This window comes from Neurospora hispaniola, assembly GCF_033458365.1.
Source record: "Neurospora hispaniola strain FGSC 10403 chromosome Unknown B0T23scaffold_1, whole genome shotgun sequence".
Taxonomy (NCBI): domain Eukaryota; kingdom Fungi; phylum Ascomycota; class Sordariomycetes; order Sordariales; family Sordariaceae; genus Neurospora; species Neurospora hispaniola.
In genome coordinates, this window is record NW_026944406.1 from 3,617,896 (window position 1) to 3,640,455 (window position 22,560).

General features: G+C 52.9%; 7 protein-coding genes across 7 annotated transcripts; 4 read left to right on the plus strand and 3 right to left on the minus strand.

The window, feature by feature from the left end:
• Nucleotides 1–421: 421 nt before the first annotated feature.
• On the minus strand, nucleotides 422–2,913 carry B0T23DRAFT_21883 (ornithine decarboxylase). The gene is made up of 2 exons (XM_062833694.1): nucleotides 2,109–2,913; nucleotides 422–2,038 (listed from the first exon to the last, which is right to left on the minus strand). The coding sequence occupies exons 1-2, from the start codon at nucleotides 2,440–2,442 to the stop codon at nucleotides 918–920; spliced, it is 1,455 nt and encodes a 484-aa protein (XP_062697259.1). The 5' UTR covers nucleotides 2,443–2,913; the 3' UTR covers nucleotides 422–917.
• A 3,023-nt stretch (nucleotides 2,914–5,936) lies between these two features.
• On the minus strand, nucleotides 5,937–9,039 carry B0T23DRAFT_425080 (Metalloenzyme, LuxS/M16 peptidase-like protein; the record flags this gene model as incomplete). Its single annotated transcript, XM_062839887.1, has 2 exons — nucleotides 5,937–8,685; nucleotides 8,750–9,039. The coding sequence occupies 2 exons, from the start codon at nucleotides 9,037–9,039 to the stop codon at nucleotides 5,937–5,939; spliced, it is 3,039 nt and encodes a 1,012-aa protein (XP_062697260.1).
• A 1,108-nt stretch (nucleotides 9,040–10,147) lies between these two features.
• Nucleotides 10,148–12,808, plus strand: B0T23DRAFT_370328 (myosin-like coiled-coil protein-domain-containing protein). The gene is made up of 5 exons (XM_062836587.1): nucleotides 10,148–10,877; nucleotides 11,142–11,413; nucleotides 11,476–11,624; nucleotides 11,684–11,927; nucleotides 11,993–12,808. The coding sequence occupies exons 1-5, from the start codon at nucleotides 10,589–10,591 to the stop codon at nucleotides 12,530–12,532; spliced, it is 1,494 nt and encodes a 497-aa protein (XP_062697261.1). The 5' UTR covers nucleotides 10,148–10,588; the 3' UTR covers nucleotides 12,533–12,808.
• A 943-nt stretch (nucleotides 12,809–13,751) lies between these two features.
• Nucleotides 13,752–15,559, plus strand: B0T23DRAFT_22052 (uncharacterized protein). Its single transcript, XM_062833721.1, has one exon. It carries the CDS (start codon nucleotides 13,850–13,852, stop codon nucleotides 15,359–15,361), a length of 1,512 nt encoding a protein of 503 aa, XP_062697262.1. The 5' UTR covers nucleotides 13,752–13,849; the 3' UTR covers nucleotides 15,362–15,559.
• A 579-nt stretch (nucleotides 15,560–16,138) lies between these two features.
• On the plus strand, nucleotides 16,139–17,643 carry B0T23DRAFT_370332 (2-nitropropane dioxygenase). Its single transcript, XM_062836588.1, has one exon. It carries the CDS (start codon nucleotides 16,463–16,465, stop codon nucleotides 17,552–17,554), a length of 1,092 nt encoding a protein of 363 aa, XP_062697263.1. The 5' UTR covers nucleotides 16,139–16,462; the 3' UTR covers nucleotides 17,555–17,643.
• A 1,125-nt stretch (nucleotides 17,644–18,768) lies between these two features.
• B0T23DRAFT_401184 (acyl-CoA N-acyltransferase) lies at nucleotides 18,769–19,398 on the minus strand (the record flags this gene model as incomplete). Its single annotated transcript, XM_062838558.1, has 2 exons — nucleotides 18,769–19,172; nucleotides 19,230–19,398. The coding sequence occupies 2 exons, from the start codon at nucleotides 19,396–19,398 to the stop codon at nucleotides 18,769–18,771; spliced, it is 573 nt and encodes a 190-aa protein (XP_062697264.1).
• An 839-nt stretch (nucleotides 19,399–20,237) lies between these two features.
• Nucleotides 20,238–22,085, plus strand: B0T23DRAFT_329906 (uncharacterized protein). Its single transcript, XM_062835701.1, has 2 exons — nucleotides 20,238–21,291; nucleotides 21,360–22,085. Exons 1-2 carry the CDS (start codon nucleotides 20,588–20,590, stop codon nucleotides 21,910–21,912), a joined length of 1,257 nt encoding a protein of 418 aa, XP_062697265.1. The 5' UTR covers nucleotides 20,238–20,587; the 3' UTR covers nucleotides 21,913–22,085.
• The last annotated feature ends 475 nt before the right edge of the window (nucleotides 22,086–22,560 follow it).

Sequence of the window (22,560 nt, forward strand, 5' to 3'; positions counted from 1 at the left end):
TGGAGCAATCGGATGTTCCGCCTTCACAAGTCCCTTCCTCCTCTTGGTTCTGCTAAGCTTGATGTTTGAGGACGGGAGAAAAGACCGGACGCATGCTGGATGGTACCGTGACACACGTGTTATACCGCGACTCTCCCCAACACTATAACGTGCTTGCCGAGGGGAATCATCCATCCTCCATGTTCCATCCAACATCCCAGCGACGATAACACGCAGCTCAGTGATAGCACATGTCAAGTGCAGCGAATCACCGATGGGGGTCGGGGAGAGCTGAGCCTTGGGTGGGAAGGAAGATTGAAAGGCGGGGAGATAAGAAATGAACGGGAAGGAGGGATGGGATGCTGCCAAAACCGCAACAATATTGGTGTTGGGACGAATAGGGGAAGCCGTGACTTATACGTACTGCTAGACGTACAGTTTGGTTGGTTGTACGCGCATACTACGTATTCTTTCCTACTTTGTGAGCGGGTGTGACAACTTCATCGTAACCTAAATAATAAAGCACAACCACTTTTGCATTACACATCCTTCACCGTCCTCACCACCCACCCTATCTCAACATTCATTACTCTGACACTTCAAAATCGAATATCTCATGGGGTCCAACGCAATCTTATTCGTCTAGTGTCTAGACTCAACTGCTGTTTTGCATCCAAAATTTCTAACCAGGTTTTGTTTTATGACCCTGAGGTTGATCCAACACCGCTCTCCATCGTTTCCTAGACCCCCTTTTTGTTCAAAAGTCTAAAATGCGAAGCAAATTCTATAATGAGGGGACCCAAACGAGCCAACGAAAGAAACCCAATGTTGTTTTGTATCACCTTCCTCCTACGCATCATGAAATGACAGCACACATCTCCCCCTGTCCAAGAAACCCCATACTGGTCTCATCTTTCCTAGATACAAAGCGGCACACCTTACAATCCCAAGAGGGCCATAGCACCAGGCTCGCTGCAGACGTAGATGACATCATGCTCGTTAGAGAAGCCGTTGAAGGTGGTGGCCGAACACTTGGTGTAGGCACCCATGTCCTCGAAGTACAGCCAGTCGCCAACATCGAGAATCTCGCGGAAGCGAATGCTCTCGGTGATGCGATCAATGCCGTCGCAAGTGGGACCCCAGATGCTGTACTCAATGGCGTCCTCCGCAGAAGACTCGTGGGCAGCAACAGAGTTGTACATGGTGCGGCCGCCAGCACGGAGGATCTTGGCCACAGGGTGCTGGTGATCGAACATGATGCTGCTGAAGTTTCCGTACAGACCATCGTTGACGTAGACCATATATCTAGCATCGCCGTTGTTCACCGATCCATCGTCGCTCATAGAAGAGGAATCGGAGACCGAGACAGCAGAGCCGTCCTGGATAGTGCGGCGAGCAATGATGTTGCAGGCAAGGGTGAATGCCGAGGAAGCGTAGTAGCGACCGGGCTCAGCGATAAGGTTGACACCGGTGTGGGCCGGGAAGTACTCATCGAGGGCAGCACGCAAGACGTTAGCCATCTGCTCGAAAGTATCGTCGCTGCAGAAACCTCCACCAACGTCGAGGGTCTTCAGGTTGTAGCCATAAGCAGCGGCCTGCTGGAAGACAACATGAGCGTCCTGAACAGCCTTCAAGAAAGCAGTAGGATCGGAGGCGCCCGAGCCAACGTGGAAGCTGACGCCAACCACGTTGAGGCCCAGCTGGCGGGCGAGGCCTAAGAGACCATCAGTTGAGTCGAGGGAAGCGCCGAACTTCATGCTGAAACGGCAAAGGGACGAAGAATCGTCGGTAAGGATGCGGAGGAAAAGCTCGGCGTCGGGATACAGGCGCGCAATCTTGCGCAGCTCGTCGGCATTATCGAAGGTCATCTGGCGCACGCCCTGCTGGGCGACATAGCGCAAGTAAGAATTGGTCTTGCACGGCTGTGCATAGATAATGCGGGAGGGGTCGACGCCCATGCGGAGGACTTGCTCGATCTCGGCCTTGGAGGCACAGTCGAAGCCGGTGCCGAGAGCGGCCAAGAGCTGCAAGAGCCTTTCGTCGGGATGGCACTTGACGGCTGATGACAAACATCCTAGTCAGCAAACTTGATTCTCGATACGAAGCTCATAGTAATTGGAATAACTCACCATAGAACGGCTTGACGCGAGGAAGGTTCAGCTTCCAACGGAGGTGCTGGCGGTAGACCTCGCCGAGGTCAGCGACAAAGAATGTGTCCTCATCACCGGGCTCGCAGAACTCGGAGTCGATGCTCTCCACACGCTGGCGGAGGGCATCACCAATCATTTGTTTGGCGACCAACTTGCCGTTGGCAAGGCCGTGGAGGTAATCATCGTGCTTCAAGGAGCCATTATTGACGGTGTTCAAGCTGTCGGTTTGACACTTTGAAAAGACATGATTGTTTGTATAATCGATGAAATCGATAGTGCCCATGCGGTCGGAGACAACAGTCGGCATAACCATATCCCAAGATTTGACTGGGTTGATAAGATCGAGTGCTGGTAGTGAGGTTCGCGAGGTTTCGGAGACTCCCGGTGTGAAGAGGAGTTTGCGTATGTTGGTTGTTGTTGATTTTGAGTTTGTTGTGTAGTTGATGTGCCAGCAAGAAGCAATAGATGCTCTTGAGAACGGGTCTTAGGGGGGTCGGTGTCGGTACGAGACTGATCCCTGAGCGATCTGACGAGGCCTCCTCGACTCTTCCTCCGTTAGAGGAAGAACCGCAGAACTCGTCCTATGCGGCAGCTGACGGTTGGGACTGTATTCAGGTCCTTGGTTGGGAGAGGGATCGAAAAAGAGAGCGTCGAGCTTCTTAGAGACCCTCAGGAGCGGATGGGGGAGGTACGACGTTGATGATGTGGAAGGTCTTTCTGAGGCTGAAATCTTGGTCCGAGACGAGCTTTACGGCCGAGGAAGCCGTGTTAGATACGGTTGCCTTTGAGAAGACCAAAGGCAGTCAAGGGAGGTGGATGCTACGGCGATGACGACGACGTGTCCGTCCTGATGATGGGCGCAATGTTAGCAACTTGACCGTGACGAAGTCGTAAAGAGGCAGAGAGGGAGCGGTGCGAAAAGGGTGAGAAATTTGTGAAGAGGTAGGTTGGACTTGGCGTTGGGAGCTGTGATGAAACCTCCACAACTATGATGAAACTGGAAGTAGGTCGTCTGCTGGGATGCAGACTTCGACTCGGGTGGTCGGCTAACTGAAGCCAGCCTTTTTGCGCAGTCCGTGACGGGTTTGCCACATGGAAGAGCTCCCCACTCTACGGAGCGCAGACCCAGAGAAAACCGAGAGAGCTTTCATCCCATATCTTTGAAACACATGTGATCTGGGTCGGGTGTGCTGGAAATCAGAGGGTAGAGCATTTGAGAATCATGGGATGGAATTGGAAGCACACCGCCGTCACCGTCATTGACTTACCCGTTTATCGCGCAAGAGAGCAAGCTGTAGATTGTGTAGAGTGTTTGGAATGGAAGGGGCTACGTGTGTAGTTGTAACAGTTGCAGACGAGGAAAAAGGGAAGAGGAGAGAAGAGAAGGAAAGAGAGGAAAAGTGACAAAAAGGTTGCGTGGAGGAGGGGAGGTTAAAAGAATCAGGCGTCAGGGGGGTGGAGGAGGGCCGGGGGGGTGCTTGGACTCGGCGGGCCGGGGCGGGAGGTTGACGATTTCTTCTGGTGCTGGGGCTGATTACGAGATGCCGACCGCGCTTGTTAGGTTTGGTCAAGTGGTGGAGGGGTCCAGGCTTGACAATGCCAACCTGAATGTGCAGCTGGTGGGGAGACAAATAATGGAATCTCACAAGGCCTGCGGTGGTGAGGGCAGGAAAAAAGCGGGAGGGCAGGAATTTACAGCCGGGCACGGGCTCTTTGGCACTGAAAGCGAGGCTAGCAGGCCAGAGGCTGTGCTGCTGGTAAAAACTTTTTTTTTCTCTCTTCGATTTCCGCCCACAAAAAAGAGGGACATCGCCCTGGTCGGGCTACGGAGCCTCCGTCGTCCAGCCCCGGCCGTCATCTCGATCGTTTTCCATTCCGTAATTTTTTTCTCTCCAACGAGAAATCAGGAAAAAAAAATGCAATCGACGCTGCAGAACTAGCCTAACCACATATGGCCCTTGGTGCTACCCTGGCGGAACCCGGCTAGCCGAGAAGGAAGGAGAGAAGCCAGAAGCCAGAGAACATCGCAGGGGTCCTACCTTTTGCTGCCCGCAACCAACGCTCCCCTCTCTGTATGTAGTGTAGTGAAATCATGCTTTTGCGGGACAGACATTGGGCATTGAGAAATATCGGCCGCATTGATCGTTGCTTTCTCTCCGTAGCTGATTTCAACTGCCACCACCTCGCTAAATATAGCCGAGGTCTACACTTGGATTTGTTAAATGTGACGACGACAGCGACTGTCGGGACGCTCTTTCGTCCCATGTTTGCGCGCATATCGCTGCTTGATAGCATGAGCAATCTCGGGCAATCCTAGAGAGGCTTTGAGACGAGGGACTTTCAGACCGCAACTCCGTGCACCGCCAAAACGTAGAGTGAGCCCAACATCCCTCTCCGGGCGAGCTTCTAGATTCGGAGCCGGGCCGCCTTGCAATCCGCGTGAGCAGATAGGGTTTTTCCGTTGGGTTTCGAGAATGGAGACGAAAAGGAAGTGGCATGGGCGAGGATCATGACCCCCTCACCTAGCGCGATTTGATTCTGAGCAGCGCCGTTGGAATAGGGCGACATTCTACCTAGTGTAGTTTCAATACCTTGTATGTATCACTGTGTGACACACAAACTGCACTCAGCACATTGTCGCACGACGTAGAGGACAAAAGACCAGTCAAATCGCGCAATTACCATAGGCCTCTATTACATCCGCAAACAACCCAATCCGTATCCGTTGGTATCTTGCCTCCTTGCCAGTAACCATCCCCGCGGCTGTCACCATGCACACGAGGATTAACTTCCTTATACATAGCACTTGTGCGTAAGAGGGTTGTTCTGTATTCCGAGTGAAAAATGACTGCCAGTGACTGGAAAGCCGTTTCCTCGAGGGCACGCATTGCGGCTTGAAGCAAGCTTGACTTCGAGAATCTCTTCATCTGCTAGTTTTTGTTGTCATATTCGACGTCTACTTCCGCCTCTATTAGGGCATGAGCCGTTCGTTGTCTGCCATGTCGTGTACAAAAGAGATATTTCTAGTACGCACGGAAGCAGACTGTGGCTTTGATCATTGATGTAGTTGACCGTACCCCTAGGCTCACATCGACGACGATCATCTTCAAGACGGACCGACGATACTATTGGTCTGCTACGATGCCGCCCCCTGGCGAGGCTGCTTGCCAATGAGGATGGCCGATTTTGTGACTCAGGCCAGAAGCAACACGACGCAGCCTGCTGTGTAGTCTCGTGGTACTGTAGGGCGGCCACACTTCAGAGGCAGCCTGTCACGGTCCAAATGCTTCGGCTATCTCGCCCGAGAGGTAGTAATGACGTAAGCAGGGAAACGAGGGGATATCGTAGCATTCAGCACTCGGGTCAGTAAGTAAAGCAGAAGCATGTACTCTGTTCTTTAGTCCGCACATCCAAAGCTGAGGAAGACGGTTCTGATAGAACGAGCTCTCGGCCGGGCCTCAAGGCGCAGAACGCCGATTCCCTGTCACATTTGATCTCGCGCCGTTTTGTGGCATCAACGCCACTGAACGGGCGTTGAAGCGTATCGTAGCTGGCGCTTATTGATGAGAAAGGGGAAGGAACAAAAACATGTAACAAAACCCTGAAAGCTTTATCAGTATACGGCCAAAGAACTGGAGCGCTGATTGTAGCCGAGTGTCGGTGCAGTTTCTCGGACACTCACTGGATCCGCACTGGCTCGTTCTGCCTTTTATATAGGAGAGGGTATCATTCAACCATGTCACTTTACAAATACAAAACCGCCAATCTCATCAACATCTGGTCGTGTTTCGCCGTTGATGGAGTGGTCTAAGCGGAACCGTTGATGTCCATCTCTTTGACCGCCCAAGACTTGTCGACCCAGTCACGCTTCTCGCCAAGGAAGACGACACGCTCAGAGCCGTTGTTAAGGGCCTTGACAACATACTCCTGGGCCACTTCCCGGACCTGATCCTTGGTAACATCCAAGAGCTCTTCGCGGCGCTTCTGTTTCATCTCGTCGGTGATACCGTAGAGGAACTGGGCCATGCCTTCTTCATTGACAGCCTTGGGTGCGTCAACGCCTTGGAAGACAGAGATCTTGGCATCCTCAAGATCACGATCAGTCCACTCCTTGTCAACCGCCCACTGGCCAGCGTTCCGCATGATTTTGAGCGTGTTCACAGGATTAGGGTCGCGGTACGAGTAGAAGCCGAAGATACCGTCGAGAGGGCGAGCGTAAGATCCGCCGCCGTAGGCGCCACCCTTCTCACGAATCTCGTGATGCAAGTGCTTGTGGGTCAAGAGCTGCGAGAGAATCTGGAGAGGGGCATTCGCGGAAGCCGTGTAAGAAGCCGTAGGAAGGGCTAAAGCACCATAGTAAACCTGATAAGGCAAGGGATAGAACGTCTTGATATCACGGGTAAAGTTGGGGGGTCCCCGGCTTGGGAAAGTCACCGCTTCCGAAGGCAGCGAGTTGACAAAATTTGAGAGCGCCTTTGCGTTGTCAGAGACACTTCCGCTGTCGCAGGTGATGGCGGTACGGAGATTGCCAGCCAGTGCGAACTGTTGGATTTGCTTAAGCTTTGCAATAACATCCTCCAACGGGTCTGACTCGGGCCGGCTTGCCAAGCTAGTCACCAGCTTCACCTGCGAGAGACCGCTAACCTGCTCCTTGAGAAAGGAATCCCACGTAAGGCCAGATTCCGCGGCTCTCCGAGCGTAAGCGTGTCCCGATGAAGCAATATCGTTCACGACGCCATCAGCAGATGCTTGCAACAGCTGACGGATCTGTTGAGCTGCTTGAGGACTGTCGAAGTCAGTCTCTACGACCAGCTTGCGCAAGAGGTCAAACATCGTTGGCACATGACGATCCAATGCCATGCCCGAGAACATCAGGCCTTCTGTGGCCCGAGTAAAGTCAGTTGGATGAGAAGTCGAATGATAGCCGACCGAAACACCTCCAGTTTTGAGCTTGATCAAATCCTCAAGCTGCTCCATTGTCATGTCCTTCGTACCCAAACGCATGATGGAGTCAGTGAAGAGGGGGATCAGGCTTCGGAGCTCATCGGGCAGGTTCTCCAGCTGGTTGATAGCACGGAAGTAGGTCAGCCCGTTCGTGGGAGCCTCGTGCCACTGTGTCTTGACTCTTGCTGTGTTATCGTGTCTCAAGATAACCGAGTCCTTCTGGCGCGGAATGTCCTTGACATGCACGCTAGGAAGGCAGCTAAGATCTTCGGTGTTGGTCTTGCTTTGCTCGGCCAGCAACTTGAGTTCCCGAGCTTCGAGAGCAGCACGAGCTTCCTCTTCGCTACCAGCAGCTTTGACAACTTCCGAAATCTTGGTGCTTAAGCGAGTTTCCTCCTCTTGGGCCAGCTCCTGGCTAAAGGTTGACGAAGGCGCCATCGTGAAGGAGAGAGTATTGTCGTTTGTCAGATACTTATCAATCAAGCCCTCAAGATAACCACCTTTGGCAAGCTCGGTCTCAAAAGCAGCAATCGTGTCGTTCCAGGCAAGAGAGTCAAATGGATCGACTCCAACAAACCACTTCGGCTTCAAACGGTGGAGCAAAGACATGCCAAAGTTGGCAGTCTTGTGCTTAAGGCCGAGCTCAAGCTGGTGGAGATAGCCATCAATCTTTGATCTCTCAAAGCCCTTGTCCCGCATGCTGCGAAGAATCTCCTGTACCTTGGCCTTGACCTTAGGCACATCTTCTTCTTGAACACCGCTGAGACCAATGGAGAAGATACCAAGCTTGCCCGAACTGTCATACCCGGTGTTGGGGCTCCAGTCCGTTCCTAGCCCAGATTCAATCAATCCCTTGTAGAGAGGCGAGCCATAACCATCCATGAGCAGAGCAGAAATCAGCGCCAGCGAAAAGGACTCGACGACATTGCTGGTTTCACCCAGAACCCACGAAACGGAAGTCTTGAACTGCTTATTGGCGTCCACAAGGGGGTCAATAGGTCCATAGAGCTTGACTTCCCTGGGGCCACTGCTGAGGTCGATAGGGCTATGGTTTGCCACATCAGCCCGGATCTTCCCAAATACGTCAAGCTGGGCACCGATTTCCTTCAAGTGATCCGCCAGTGGCATATCGCCGTAAGTAAAGACCTTGGCGTTGCTCGGGTGGTAGTGATCAGCATGGAACTTCTTAAGCTGTTGGTATGTCAGGTCTGTGATCTTCTGGGGATCACCACCAGAGTTGTTGATGTCTGGGAAAATATGGTCTTGAAACCGAATCCAGAAGAGGTAGGCAGCATCTGACATCTGCCCCTTCATCTCGTTATAAACGACACCCTTGAAGACAAGCTTCCTGTCCTCGGGCTTTGCGTTGCCCTCAGCCGCAACAAGAGCCTGGGGATTCTCGGGCCCAATGCGCCATCCTTCCTGTGTAAAGTCCGTCTCCTTCAAGAGAGGATGCAGAGTCGCGTCAAGGTAGACAGACATGAGGTTCTTGAAGTCCTGGGCATTGGTGGTAGCAAACGGGTAAAAGGTGTGATCCGATGCTGTAAAGGCGTTCATGAAATTCGAAAGCGTTCGCGGAAGCATCTTGAAGAAGGGGTCTCGAATAGGATATCTGAAGGAGATCTCATGTCAGCGTGAATAGCCCAACCGATGATCCGCTGTTCGAGTTCGCATACTTTTGGCTGCCACACAGAGTGGTGTGCTCCAGGATATGTGGGACACCGGTGTCGTCCGGGGGATTCGTTTTGAAGCCGATAGAGAAGACATTGTTGCTGTCGTCGCGGGCAATGTGCAAATGCTCTGCTCCGGTCTTGTCGTGTTGCAAGTGCAAAGCAGTCAACTCCAGCTCCGGGACATGCTTTGACCGGAGAAGGGTGAAGCCGTGGAGTTTCTCGCCGGGTTTCGGGTACTGGGAGAGCTCGGTGACGGCGCGGCGCGCTGCACCTTTGGTCGCGTTGCGCAGCATCGTTCTGGCAGCAGTAGAGAAAACCCGAGTGCTGGCAGAAATCCTTGGCACTATGCAAGGCGACTGGAAATGGCGATGGTGATGGTGGTGGTGACGGTACTACTTGAGGCGTCCGGTTTAGGCGGCAGTTGGAACGGGAGCTGACGCGGAGCTAGGCCTGCCTGCCACAGCGGCAGTGGGTACCTCAGGTGGTGACTGACTCCCGCCCCCGCCGTCTGTCGCCCCTCAGCCCACACCCACCCCTCCTGCCCTCCTCCGAAGGAATCAAGTGGAAAAGGAAGCCTGGTGGAAAACCTGCAACTGAACCGTGCTTCGGCAGAGTCGGGAATAGTGGGGCCGAGACCACGACGGGCGCTGGAGGCTGCACCGCACGAGGAGGCTAGCTCTCTAGTACTCTTGAACCATCCAATGAGTAGCCGTGCCTCGAAAGAGCGAAGTTGTTAATGAGGTACCGCAGAGCATGATTTGTCAGCGCTTCACTCCCACACTAAAGGCACTGTGGTAAGTACTGTTCTATCTGTTTGTAACCTCGAGGGACATTTTTACACGTACAGGTAGAGGAAGTTGCTTCTAGACGGGAGAGGTAGGCCGGGACTATAAGCTCTTGGGACTTACTGACTTGTATTTACTTAACTGATTATATGAACTCTTTGCAACAATATAGTGTGGCCCCATGCGTTCCGAAAAGCAAATAAGTCATTGTGTGAATGTTGAACTTTGGATGTCAACAGTGAGAGCGGCAATCGGCATCTGACGAAATGTGAGATGAAGTATGTGAGCAGCATGTTAGTACACTATCCAAAGCATATTGTTCATGCGAGGTCGATGCACGGCGGGCCACGGATGAAATCATGATGAAAACGCCGTTCCGTTTGGTTCCTCGAGGACTTGGATCATGAAATTCTCCACAAAACATCAGGACCAAGTGCCGTGGATGACGATCAGAGAGAACCTGCCTCTAACAGTGTAATAAGAACACTGGTATCGACCTAATATCCATGCAGGAAGTAGTGGCCAAGAAGAATTGCCCGAGTGGAAAGTAGCAGCCATGAAGGGACAACGGGAGCACTAGATACCTACCCACCTACCTACCTATGTACCTGTTTCTATTCAGATTTAGTGTATAGTCCGTGCTGGGGCCCCGAAGACCGAGAGCAGGTACCTGCCGCCTGTTGAAACGCAGCGGAACCTGTCATCCAATTCGCGCGCCCCATCAGATTAACCGACGCCATAGCGATCTGGTCGTCCTTTCCCATACATCAAAGTCTTCCGCAGCCATTATCTTGACGACTGCTGCCGTCACGGCCGCCCGAATACACAACGACTCGATTACACAACTTCCACACCACAGCGCATACAGTTTTTCTATTGTGCACGCTCAACACCACCACACTCTGACCACGACGGCTAAGCGGCAAGGCTAGCAGTAACGCACCACTGCAGTGCACACGCAAACCTTTTGCAACTTGACATCTCGTTGACATTGCCAGTCGGAGGGGCCACTGCCGACCACACGCCTGTTTCCGGCATCAAGGCCAGTCCCTCGACAATGTCAAGCGCCAATCCTTTAGCCACTGCAACTTCCGGCCCTCGACCTGCGACACCCATGAGCAATGGATCGGCAAACCATCCGGTCGACCCCCCTCCTGCCACGAATGGCCACCCGAACCACGCTCACGAGACCCGGCCGGCTCCTGCGCCCCCCGCAAACATGGCGGGCAAAAAGGGCAAACCGAAAAAGGCTCCCGAGCCGAACGAGGCTAGTAAGCTCATTGCTGCTAGAATCACACAACTGGAGCAAGATGCCGCTGGTGAAAAGGACCAGGAGGCCGAAATAGGTGCGTGTTTGTCCTTACAACCTGCTGGGCGCTTGAGAGGGCAATGGCGGATGTTATGAGATCGAAAAGGGGGGACGGAAGGCTCAGAAACACTCGACAGTCGTTGACCGAACCTCCTCAGTCAACCTTTGCTGCATGTCTTCAGACTACCCTCCAGTCTCGATTGGGATGTAGACGGGTTGAAATAAAACGGAAGGATCTTGTCAAAACGGGCGATCTTGGCTTCGGATGAAAGAGAAGGCGCTGACAGCAAGCCGTGCGCAGAACGAGAGGTCAAGAAAGCTAGTAGGGAGCTACACAGCCAGACCTCGCGGATGAACGACCTCCAAAAGATTGATCATCTGACCAAACGCTGTGCGGACTTGCTGGCGGAGATGAAGAGGCTCGAACGTGAAAGCATCAAGAACAAGAAACGAGGCGATCAGCTACAGAAGGACAAGGACAATAGCCGCAATGAACTCAACAAGACAACGTCGCTTAAAGAGAAGCTCGAGAAACTCTGCCGCGAACTGCAAAAAGAGAATAACAAGCTCAAGGTATGGGATCACGTGTGTGTTCAAGTAGCATTCAAGGTTACTGACAATGCTTGTCTACCTAGAACGAGAACAAGACGCTATCGGATACGCAGGTTCGAAGTCAGAACTCATGGGATGAGAGGTATTCAGCTCTTCTTCGTCGAATGGATGACTATCAGGAAGAAAAGGACAATCCGCGCAAGCAAGTAGTGGACATGGAAATGGATGAATTGTCAGTAACGGCTCCATTCCTTGCCTGGTTCTATTGTTACACTCGCTCACTGTCACCAGTTTTCGCCAGCGGTTCAAGTCTCTGATCGAACAGTACGAGCTGAGGGAACTCCACTTCCATGCGCAAATGCGGACCAAGGAACTCGAAGTCCAGTACAACCTCGCTAGGTTTGAGCGTGAAAAGAAGAACTACGAGGCCGAATTGGCGCGCTCAAGGCAATTAAACGCCCAGGTGCAGACCTTCTCAAAGACGGAGACGGAGCTGAGACAACAACTCAATGTCTACGTGGACAAGTTCAAGCAGGTCCGTACTAGCCAATAATGGTACCAAGACGGAGTGGCAATGAAGAAGGCTGACAGCATGGCTAGGTTGAGGACACGCTGAACAATAGCAACGACTTGTTCCTTACGTTCCGCAAGGAAATGGAGGATATGTCGAAGAAGACAAAACGCCTTGAGAGGGAAAACGAGAACCTCAAGAGAAAGCATGAGCAGGTGAATGGCAACATCCTCAAGATGGCGGAGGAGCGGAACAAGTACTTGGCCGAGATCGAGGACCTCAAGAAAAAGTGCGAGAAGCTGAATGGCATCATTAAACAGATGCAGCAGCAGGGCCGGGGGATCCCGCAAGGGCTGGCTGGCGCGGTTGAAACGGGCTATGCGGAAGGTGAAGGAGAGCTTGAGGGGGATGAAAGCGAGTACGAAGACGAGTACGACGAAGAAGGAGATGAGGAAGTGAGTGACGAGGGCGACGAGTACGACGATGAAACAGAGGACGAGCAGCAGATGCAGCAGCATCACCAACCCCAGCCGTACGGACCTGAGCGGCCGCCCCCTCCTGCTCCGGCTCCTGCCCCTGTTCCCACCAAGGCCGCCCTTACCGCTAACGGCGCGTACCACCTTTGCTAGATGGATATCCGCATGCTCATTTCGCAGGGTTTCTGTCCCGCGACAACGGCTCAGGTTAAGGGTATGTATGCAGTGAAACACCGAGGTTATAACTCGGCTATCGATATGCTTAGAGGACTAGCTCAACCCATCAGTTCATCCAGGCGTATTGACTGGCATGAACAGGTAACGACATTGCCGTATTAGTGTAGTATTGTCTAGTGAAGAAATTCAGCGGTTGCAGGAGAGGCTCGGTGCTTTGATGGCCCAGAAATTGAGGCTCGATGATATCATGGACACTTGAGCAGTCGCAGTCAGATGAACGTCCGGGTGCTTGGTGTGTCCGTCGATGTACGGACCATTCCCGTCAACTTGGCTTCAACAACCCCGCATACCTACCGTAAGTGTCGGGTACCTCTAGTGTAGACAGCGCCCCCACTTTCCCCTAGGCATTTATTTTCCATGTCACGGCTGCAGCTGGCAGTGTTGACAGCCTGAAGCCCTTGATACCGCCCTAACAATTCCCACTACTAAAACAGCAATGTCAGACTTTATGCTTGCAACAAGAGGCTGGTGGACTTGGGGGGATTTCTCCGTACACCAACCATTTCTCCCTCATTTCTATCGATCCTCGACGTTCCTGCAAGACATTGCACTTTGCCGACGACGACGGACCAGGCTCCCAGTTTAACTTCCCCCCGATTGCCTGCGGAATTCTCCGTCTCGGTATCCGGTCGAGGTTGTTCTTAATCAAAATTCAGCTGCATCATACGCACACCAATTTCAGAACGGGCCAAAAAGCCGAACATGGGATAAGAACAACTACACCAAAAGACGAAAGTAGCACGGGCAGACCTGAGACATTGGGATTGCTTGTGATTCTGAACCGTTCAACTCCTTGTTCACTTATCATTTACCACTCAGCACAGGCGTCGCTAGAAACTTGAGAAAAGGCGGATCATTTGGCACCTACCGTTGTTATTGCCTTCTACGCTAGTGGGTTGTGCCGAACGCGACAGGTTGAGTTCACAGATCCAGTCGCCGGACCCCATGCGGACGAGTACACATTCCAGCTGGATTTGACGGTCCAATTCCTCCAATCCATGGAACCGCCTCCTTGAATGAATCGACCTATAACACATCCTCGCTATAATATTCCAGACTCTTTATCATCCCGCAGCCCAAGTTAGGCGTGCGCCGCGGACCGCGCAGTCAATTGCAACCTTACCTAGCTTCCCTCTTTCGCGCCCGATAACAGATTAACACGGAACCGAAAATCGACTTTTATCACTACGGGTTGTCCCAGCCGAGCGTTCACATCCACATATACGTTGCACTATGGCGTTTATCCAAGATCCCCGTCTGCGTCAGCGCTGGAATCAGATCTCTCACAACGCCGAGGCGGTAACCGAGAACGCCGCCGCCGGCATCTGGACCTTCCAGCACCAATACATCACCCCCTGCCTGTCATCTCTGGCCGACTCCATCGACAGCTGCACGAGCCTATGTCTTGGAGACCGCGAAGAGCGTGCCCGACGCGCGCGCGAGCGAGACCGCGGAGCCCACCGTACGAGGGCCGAGTATATGTTTGATTTTTACGACGATTGGGACGATGATTTTGCTGCGGATCAAGGGACCGCCAGTAGCGGAGGAGGAGGAGGACTTTTCAGCGGCTGGGGCGGCGAGGACTGGGATCGCTTACTGGCGGGGACGGGAAACGATCGGAGACATGCGGCCGGTGGCACGGGGGACGTGGTGGATCAACCGAGACGAAAGAGAGGGATGAGCTATGGGACGAGAGGAGGACCCAGGAGGAAGGCTTCGTTGCCCGAGGACGACCCGACTGTGATTCCGAGGACGGCACCGCTGGGGTTCTTGGGGCGATTGCCCTTCAAGTTTGGCGGTACACTCAGGTACAAGCCTTCAGCGGCGAACTTGCGAGACCACCCGGGCGCTCTACTGCCTGGACAACAACAGCAGGGAGGACGCCGGCACCGAGATGAAAATGAGCCGTTGCTGGGGACAAGTTCGGAGGAGGGTGAGCATGCTCGGAACCATGAACAACATGCAAGGGAATCACCACAGTTGAGGCCGCGCAGTAACACTGGCGAGTCAGAAGGCACGTCGTCGAGCTCGTATCGATCGAGGAACGACATATTCCCAAGTGATGGCGAGGGCGATGAGGATGCGGTGCCGTTAGACGACGAATTTGCGGTCGCCCTTGGCCGCGTGGATGACGGGAGCAGTAACAGGACGAGAAGCACTAAGGGGAAACGGCCGGCGAACGGAGATAGGGAGTCAGGGATAGCGAGATCAGTGTCAAGGACTACGATAGCGTCGACCTACTCGGCCTACCGTATCGATGACACCACGATCTTCCCAACATCGAGTTCAGAGGATGCCCTGCCGACTCCATCGCTCGAGGATTTACAGCGAGAGGAAGAACAGGCTGAGAGGGAAGAGTATGAGGAGATTGAACGAAAGAGAAAGGCTGCGTCTCGCTTGGCTACACAGCGTGGATTGCGCAAAGAAGAGGAGGGGGCTCCCAAGCCAGAGGCAGCGCTGAAATCGAGACCGGAGCTGGAATCAAAGCAAGCCGAAGTAGACCATGGATCGACCCCCGAAGAAGCAACTCTGCATAAAAACATATCACAAAATGAAACAAGGAAGAATTCCGAGGATGAAATGAGGGAGACGAAGCTCCCAGCTTTTACGGAAGTCAGGAGTAATGACACTACTGCAGCCAAGCAGACCCACAATGGAGGTGCGAAGGAGAGCATGACAGCCAAACTCGAGGGAAGCAACACAGAGCTCCAATTCATACCAGCACGGTTGCCTCATTTTGGATGAAATAACCAGGCCTGATAATGCGAGCCAGCAAACAGGGCCTGGAGGCTACGAAACGGACCAAACGGTATCACAGCTCTACAAGATAGATATTACAGTTACGACTTTTTACGAACCTAAAACAACGAAGGATAATGCTGCTAATGGTTCCCCCATGACTAAATTGGTGGTTTAATTAGAAGAAGGGGTTTTCTGTTCAAGACGAACTGATAGAGACACGAGGTGCCCGGACATTAAGAGCCAGAGACATGAAAGAGGCCATCGTTGGACGGTAGTCTTTAGAACGGAGTTGGGGTCCTTTTGGAATAACCAGGACCGGGTTACAAAGTAGGTTGGTTCGAATGATAGTTTCAACTTAGGAGGGTCTGTATGATTGTCTCGATGAGTAGAAGCTTAGCTCATGACAGTAGCATGGTCAGACCTATATTAGCCTCGAACACTAGTGTACCTGAAATATGAGGGAGAGGATGAAAGAATAAAAAACAGCCCTTCAGGGTCCAAGTGACAGAGTGCGCACACGCATCAATAATTATAAACGGATAGATTTATGGGAGCCTAGCTTTGTCGGACCATGTGGCGATGCGTCCAAACGCGAGCCCTTGGAGATCAAAGAAGTTCAATGAACATGTCAACCATTCGCAATTTCAATCAAAAATAGGGGAAAGAAAAAAAAGAGACAAGGTTCCCCGCATCCACAACATACCCCAGAGTCCCCAGTCTCCCCAGTCTACCCCGGACTCCACCCTTCCTCCAGGGGGGTTAAAATGCAACGTTATGTATGGGAGACGTCAGCGGAACTTCATGCCAGATTTCGTTGTTCATCCCAAGTTCTTTGCGCTCGGAGTTATATATTTTGTAATTGATACAGGAACCTTTGGACCTGGCAACGGTATTTGATATCAGGTTCTCCCTCCATCTCGTTTTTGCTGAGCTTCCTCCCTTTATCTACCTCCCTTTCCGAATGAACTACTTTGTGTGATAGCCACCACCTACCATACTGTAGGACGGACAACACATGCCACTGCATCCTACCACTCCTTACATTTGTCCAGTACAATATCTAATCACATCTTACATTCATTGCACTTGAACTCACTAGCATCCATGACACCATCAACCACCGCGCCCACAGGGCCCATCACAACCCATCTCACCACTCTCCTGGGGATCAAACACCCAATCATCCTCGCCGGCATGGCTCGCGTTTCTGGCGGTCCCCTCGCAGCTGCCGTCTCCAACGCGGGCGGCCTCGGCGTCATAGGCGGTTTCATGTACACGCCCGACCAGCTGCGCTCCATCATCGCCGAGATGAAAGCCAATTTTAGCCGGCCGGACCTGCCCTTCGGCGTCGACCTGGCCCTGCCGCAGATCGGCGGCTCGGCCCGCAAGACCAACCACGACTACACAGGCGGCAAGCTGGACGAGCTAATCGACATCACCATCGAGAGCGGCGCCAGGCTGTTTGTGTCGGCCGTGGGCGTGCCGCCCAAGCGCATCATCGACAAGCTCCACGCCAACGGGATCCTGGTCATGAACATGGTTGGCCACCCCAAGCACGCTGTCAAGGCGCTGCAGCTCGGCGTCGACATGGTGTGCGCCCAGGGAGGGGAAGGGGGGGGACACACGGGCGACGTGGCTAACAGCGTGTTGATCCCCTCAGTGGTGGACGTGGCGAGGATGTTTAAGCCTACGATGCTAAACAAGGTATTGGGTACGACGGATCACCCGGCGCTGGTTGTAGCGGCCGGCGGTATCGCGGATGGGCGCGGGCTGGCGAGTAGCTTGATGCAAGGGGCCGCGGGTGTCTGGGTGGGAACGAGGTTCGTGGCGAGCAAGGAGGCCAGCTGCAGCGATCAGCACAAGGAGGCGGTGGTAACGTGCGGGTTCCAGGATACCGAGCGAACGCTGGTTCTGAGCGGGAGGCCCTTGAGGATGAAGACAAACCAGTATATCGCCAAGTGGCATGCGCAGCCAGAGAAGATTGCGGAGTTGACGGGGAAGGGCATCGTGCCGATCGAGTGGGATATGGATCAAGGGAACGAGATTGACCCGCCGCATCTGATGGGACAGGTGGCGGGATTTGTGAAGAAGGTGCAGCCGGCTGGGGAGATTGTGGAGGAAATGGTGCAGGAGGCGGTTGAGCAGTTGAAGTTGGGACAGGCGTATTTGAACGTGGGCAGGACGAGCAAACTATAAGCGAGGGGGGGTGCAAAGGGTTGAGGATGTATTGTATATATACCTAGGTACCTATGTTAGCCATAATCCCGTTATTTCTTCTCGATGCAAGTCATGGTTGGCACCTTTCATCCATGTTCCCTCCCACCTGTCATCCATCTCAACTCTTCGACTGGGCCGTCGCCCATAGGACACTGTATAACCCGTAACCTGGCTTTCTCACGGTGTATGCATCACTTCCCGCGTCACTCCTTCCATGGGAAGTTGGTACGATGGCGCAGCGGTCATGGTTGTTGGCCCCTCTCCTTCCGGTCCCCTTCTGGCCTCCTGTCTCCCGTTCCCGTGCACGCTTTACGATCTGGCCAGTGGTAAGCCCACTTTTTCTATTTAATTGAAAATCTACACTATTTCTTCTCTTTTTCTGTTGCACTTTTCTTCTAATTGCTGTTCTTCATGCGCTGTCCTCAAGCCAGACGAACGAACAAAGGTACAAACAACATTTTGATGTGCTCAAAGGGGTTTGGGTGCTTTTTTTTCTAAGAGAAAAGGGGGAAATTACAGACCAACTGTTGTCCAATTATCATCATCGAATTTTGTAGTTACAACCCAAAAGAGACGGCCTCATCATAACGTCACCAAACACACAAACGCTGCTGTCATCTGCACGTAAACCTTGGTTCGTTACGACCTCTGTCTGATCTACAGTACTACTTACCTTGGGTAGTGATCTCTCTGCTTTCCGCTTGCAATGTATCAAGGCTCATGACAAAATCTCGTCAACTTGTGAATACTCAAATAGCGATTGAAAGATCCGAAAGGGGGCATTGCAGGATGACTGTGATCTGGGTCGTGATTGGGGTTTTTGACATAAGAAACCCGCGATCAGTATATGATGAGGAAAAGGTCATTTTATCATCTTACCACGCACCCAGCTTTAGAACGTGTGGAAAATCTCTCACAATGAAGAGCCACTCGAACTATTGCTGTAAGTAAAAAGGCCTGATCGTTTACAAGGCCTGGTGTCTCTCGAAATCCTCTCTTCTCCTGTTGCTACGCATGCCTAATGCTTGGTCCGAAGCAGCTGGATTCATATCGGCATCTGTGGCGCTCCAGCTTGTCGTTTCTGCATCTGTTGATGTATCATGTTGGTAGCACCCTGACGAGTCGCAGCCTCAACAGCACCCGGGCAAGCATGAGTGGAATGACGATGTCTTCTTTCCAGGGAGAGAATCTTTTCACCACACATCGCTCGGGTCTACCTCGAACTTTTCGCCATCTTCCCGAATGTGCTCCTTCTTGACGTCTCTCTTCATGGGTTTGCGCATATCGTAGGCATCCTCCGACGACTTGGTCGGGTCGCTCGAGTGGTCGCCGTAGTAGTCCTTGACGGTGCGGAAGATGCTGTAGCCCATGCTCTTGTAGAACTGGATGGCCTTGTGGTTGGTGCTTCTCACAAACAGATCGACGAACCAGGCATCGTTGGCGTCAGCAGCGGCCTCTAGCTGCTCCGTAAGCATCTTGCCAATGCCCAGACGACGAGCCTCGGGCGCTACGGTGACTGCGGTGATGTGGGCGTGCCAAGGGAGGTAGTGCTCTGAGAACTTGTAGTAGTCTGGTGAGGACTCAAGTTTGCCCATGACTGTTTGTGTGTGTTAGTATACGGTAAGACAAAGAGGGATAAATATTCAATGCTCACTGTATCCAATTATGTTGCCATGCTGATCTTCGGCGACCTGGAAGAGCGATGGCCACTTTGCATGGTACTGCAAGTAAAATCCAAGTTCGTATGTTTCTGTAAAGGGGTCGAGGTTGCACTTTGAGAATTTGTTGAGATCATCTGGGCGGAATTGGCGGAAGTTGGCCATTTTGTGAGTGTCTCAGGAGCTCTTTCTGTTCCGATGCTGTGGTGATATTTTGGGATGAAGATATTTCCGTCGCGGGCAAAAGAAACCAAGATGATTGTGTAGTGCTGGTTTTTAACAGACCTACGTGACGACTACACTGCAAGCTGTTAGTGCAGTCTGCTTTGACGTCGCTCGATCATAGCTGCCCAACTGCTTAGACCTTCCCCCCAGGGGCAGGAGTGCCCCACGCGTGCCAGACAGCCTTGTTGTCAATGCGGGGCAGACGGTACCTTACCTGAGGTGGCACAGGCTCCTAGCTGGATTTGAGCGAAGCCATCTGCCCGCAAGCGATTCAGTTGCCCCTGGCATGAAGCCGCAGCTGGGGAGGGGACCCTTCAAGTTCCGCCTTCCCGTCTTGTTCCAAAGATGGATGTTTCCTTCTCGGTACTCTCGTCCGTAGTCGCTTGCCCCTGACAGTCCGAGCTTGAAGGTCAAACCGCTGAAATCATCCAAGAGGAAATTCCAGGACCATCACACTGCACCACCTCACTCGGAACCACTGTCACATCACTTGCAGCTACGTACTCCTAGATAGAGATTGCTCAATGCCCCTGGCCACGACTACGAATCACCGCCCGCGCTATTCTTCCAAGTCCCCATCCACTCTATCCACCTCAACACTTCATCACTTTCAAAGCCAAAGCAAGACTTGCCTTTTTGCACCTCTATAGCCAAGGTGCTGTGTTCCTCATTGTTTCGAGACAACAAAAGGGAATCCGACGCACTCGCGAACATCCCTAGCATAGCCCGAAACAGTTGAGATCCCCCTCACCGACCGAGACCGACCGCCCGCCCGCCCGCCCAACAACTGCATCTCTCAACTCGTCCTACGGATTTGCGCCTGTCCCTCTACCTACCGCTTAACGAACTCCCGTTTCATACGGCCCATCTCTCTTAGCCATCTATTTTAATCATACCAACTCTCCAGGTGCATCGATACTGCGCTTTGTCGCCTCGCTCCGCTGTAAAGGGAATCCCCAGTTGATTGGACCACGAAGAACCGACCGCAACCTGCGCCGCGCACCGCTATAAGCAGACACGACCCGTTCGTCGCTCCGAACACTTCTCGCCTTGTTCGTCTACCGCAGGGGGAGTGAATCAGCAGGGAAACATTGCTTACGCACAATCCAACAAAACACCAAGCCCACCCATGATGCCGCCGTCTTCACCGCAAACACCACGGCACTCGCCGTACCCCTCCATGGAGAACCTCCGTTCCGCAGCGTCCTACTCCCCGCAAGAGGGCCGCGCCCTCTCACACAAGTCGTCCTTCAACGACCCGTTAACGCCCTCACGAAACAGCTTTAACTCCTCGGTGGGTCCCACGATGGACATTGGCATGTTTGGAAACGGAGGTATGGACAACGGCGGCGGGTTGGGTAATCTAGCGGACGAGCTAGCAGACGCCTTTTCAGACGGTGAAGACGACTACTTCGAGGGTCCAGAAGGCGAAGAGGCACCCAACATGGATGGCAAAAGTGAAGAAGAGGACCTGCTCCCGACGCCCATGCCAAAGGACGGGGGTGGTATACGGGATAGCGGTGTTGACGTGGCAAGTCCCCGGAGCCGCCAGCGCGCAAGTCTAAAATCACAACTCTCACCGAACGGAAGGGGCCACCATCACCACCACCGCCGGAAGGGGAGTGAGTACGACGGAAGTGAATACGGTTCTGAGTCAGACCTAGAGCCATCTGGACTATCGCCCAGGCTGGTAGAGAAGATGGCTGAGGTCGAGTCGCTTGCGCGAAGAGGCACAGAAAACAATGGCTCAGCGGCCGACGGGGCATTCCAGCGAGTGACTGAGGGTCTCCGCGATCTAGGCTCACAAGCCGGTGTGGAAGGTGGTGCTACAAGGTTCGTTCTCAACCCACCCCATTCTTACTAAACATGTCATGTATTAACCGCCCCTTTTCTCCAAATAGACTCATAACCGCCCACTCGGCCCTAACAACCCACCTAACCCACCAAACCCGGCAGCTACACAATCTCACCTTCCCGCTCCTCTCCCCACTCTCGCCCGCGCCGGACGCCGAAGCGATCGACGAACTGCTGCCCATGCTGGTCAGCCTCTCGTCATGCATGCCGCGGCCGTCAACGGCCGCCTTCGCCCAGCTCGCCTCGCTGCACACTATCACCACGGACCTGGTTCACACGCTCAACTATTTGTCCGATACGCTGCACATGTCCAGACAAACGACGACGACAGCGACAAGAAGACTCAAGAGTGCGCGCGAACTGGTGGCGGAGCTCAAGCGCGAGGAAGAATTGAGGGAGCAAGGAGAGCGCTGGCTGAGCAGGGGTAACTGGAGCGAGAGGCTGCGGAATCGCGAGTGCGCACATGTCTGCGGCGAGGTGGTGGGCGGGTTTGAGGAGGTGTGTAATACTTGGCGGAAGAGATTGTTAGCGCAGGAAGGAGGGGGTGGTGGTGCTGGTGCTGGGGAGGGGCCCGGGACGGCAGGGAGTGTTGAGGCTTGATGAAGAGGGAGGCAGACTTGATGATATTGGGGTTTTGCGGCATTCTGAGATGTGGTTGTTTGGTTGGTAAGCATTCACAAATGAAGAGATTTATAACAAATAAGGTGTTTGACGATGATGAATGGAGAGAAGGGAAGGGAAGGGAAGGGAAGGGAAGGGAAGGGAAGGGAAGGATTGACAATATAGAGCAAGAGCAAGAACGCGGCGCATATACTTCCAACACTTCACTTAGTGTGAGGAATAAATTTTGTGAGCGTTCTAGAGAGAAGGAGAGCGGGTACACACTATATATAACGACGGAATGATGACCTCCAACTAATATGTCTTATATACAATACAGTAGATGGGTAAATAGAAAAATGAAACCTACGATCGACACTAGTCGGAGGTATTCGAAGGGCCTAAATATGAGACTCTGTCAAGGCTCTCACTATCTCCACTAGAAAATCCATATCCAGGAAATCATGGCAACACATATTTCACGCTTGTTGAGCCCGATGACATCCATAATACCGTTACTTTAGGCCAAGTCTCCACCACCTACACATCGTCCACCCCTCACACACGTCAATTCAGAAATTTCAATTCTTTCAATGTAGTACTCCTGATTTTCTACGGGAAGAATAGGAAGTCTACTACCATAGATGA

What these genes read in the sequence shown, in the direction of transcription:
- B0T23DRAFT_21883 (XM_062833694.1), bottom strand. Translation starts at nt 2,442, where the DNA reads ATGGTTATGCCGACTGTTGTCTCCGACCGCATGGGCACTATCGATTTC. An exon ending in TCGCGTCAAGCCGTTCTATG is followed by an intron (nt 2,039 to 2,108) that starts GTGAGTTATTCC and finishes GTTTGTCATCAG; the next exon opens with CCGTCAAGTGCCATCCCGAC.
- B0T23DRAFT_329906 (XM_062835701.1), top strand. Translation starts at nt 20,588, where the DNA reads ATGATGCCGCCGTCTTCACCGCAAACACCACGGCACTCGCCGTACCCC. An exon ending in GTGGAAGGTGGTGCTACAAG is followed by an intron (nt 21,292 to 21,359) that starts GTTCGTTCTCAA and finishes TTCTCCAAATAG; the next exon opens with ACTCATAACCGCCCACTCGG.
- B0T23DRAFT_370332 (XM_062836588.1), top strand. Translation starts at nt 16,463, where the DNA reads ATGACACCATCAACCACCGCGCCCACAGGGCCCATCACAACCCATCTC.
- B0T23DRAFT_370328 (XM_062836587.1), top strand. Translation starts at nt 10,589, where the DNA reads ATGTCAAGCGCCAATCCTTTAGCCACTGCAACTTCCGGCCCTCGACCT. An exon ending in AAGAGAATAACAAGCTCAAG is followed by an intron (nt 11,414 to 11,475) that starts GTATGGGATCAC and finishes TTGTCTACCTAG; the next exon opens with AACGAGAACAAGACGCTATC. An exon ending in ACGTGGACAAGTTCAAGCAG is followed by an intron (nt 11,928 to 11,992) that starts GTCCGTACTAGC and finishes CAGCATGGCTAG; the next exon opens with GTTGAGGACACGCTGAACAA.
- B0T23DRAFT_22052 (XM_062833721.1), top strand. Translation starts at nt 13,850, where the DNA reads ATGGCGTTTATCCAAGATCCCCGTCTGCGTCAGCGCTGGAATCAGATC.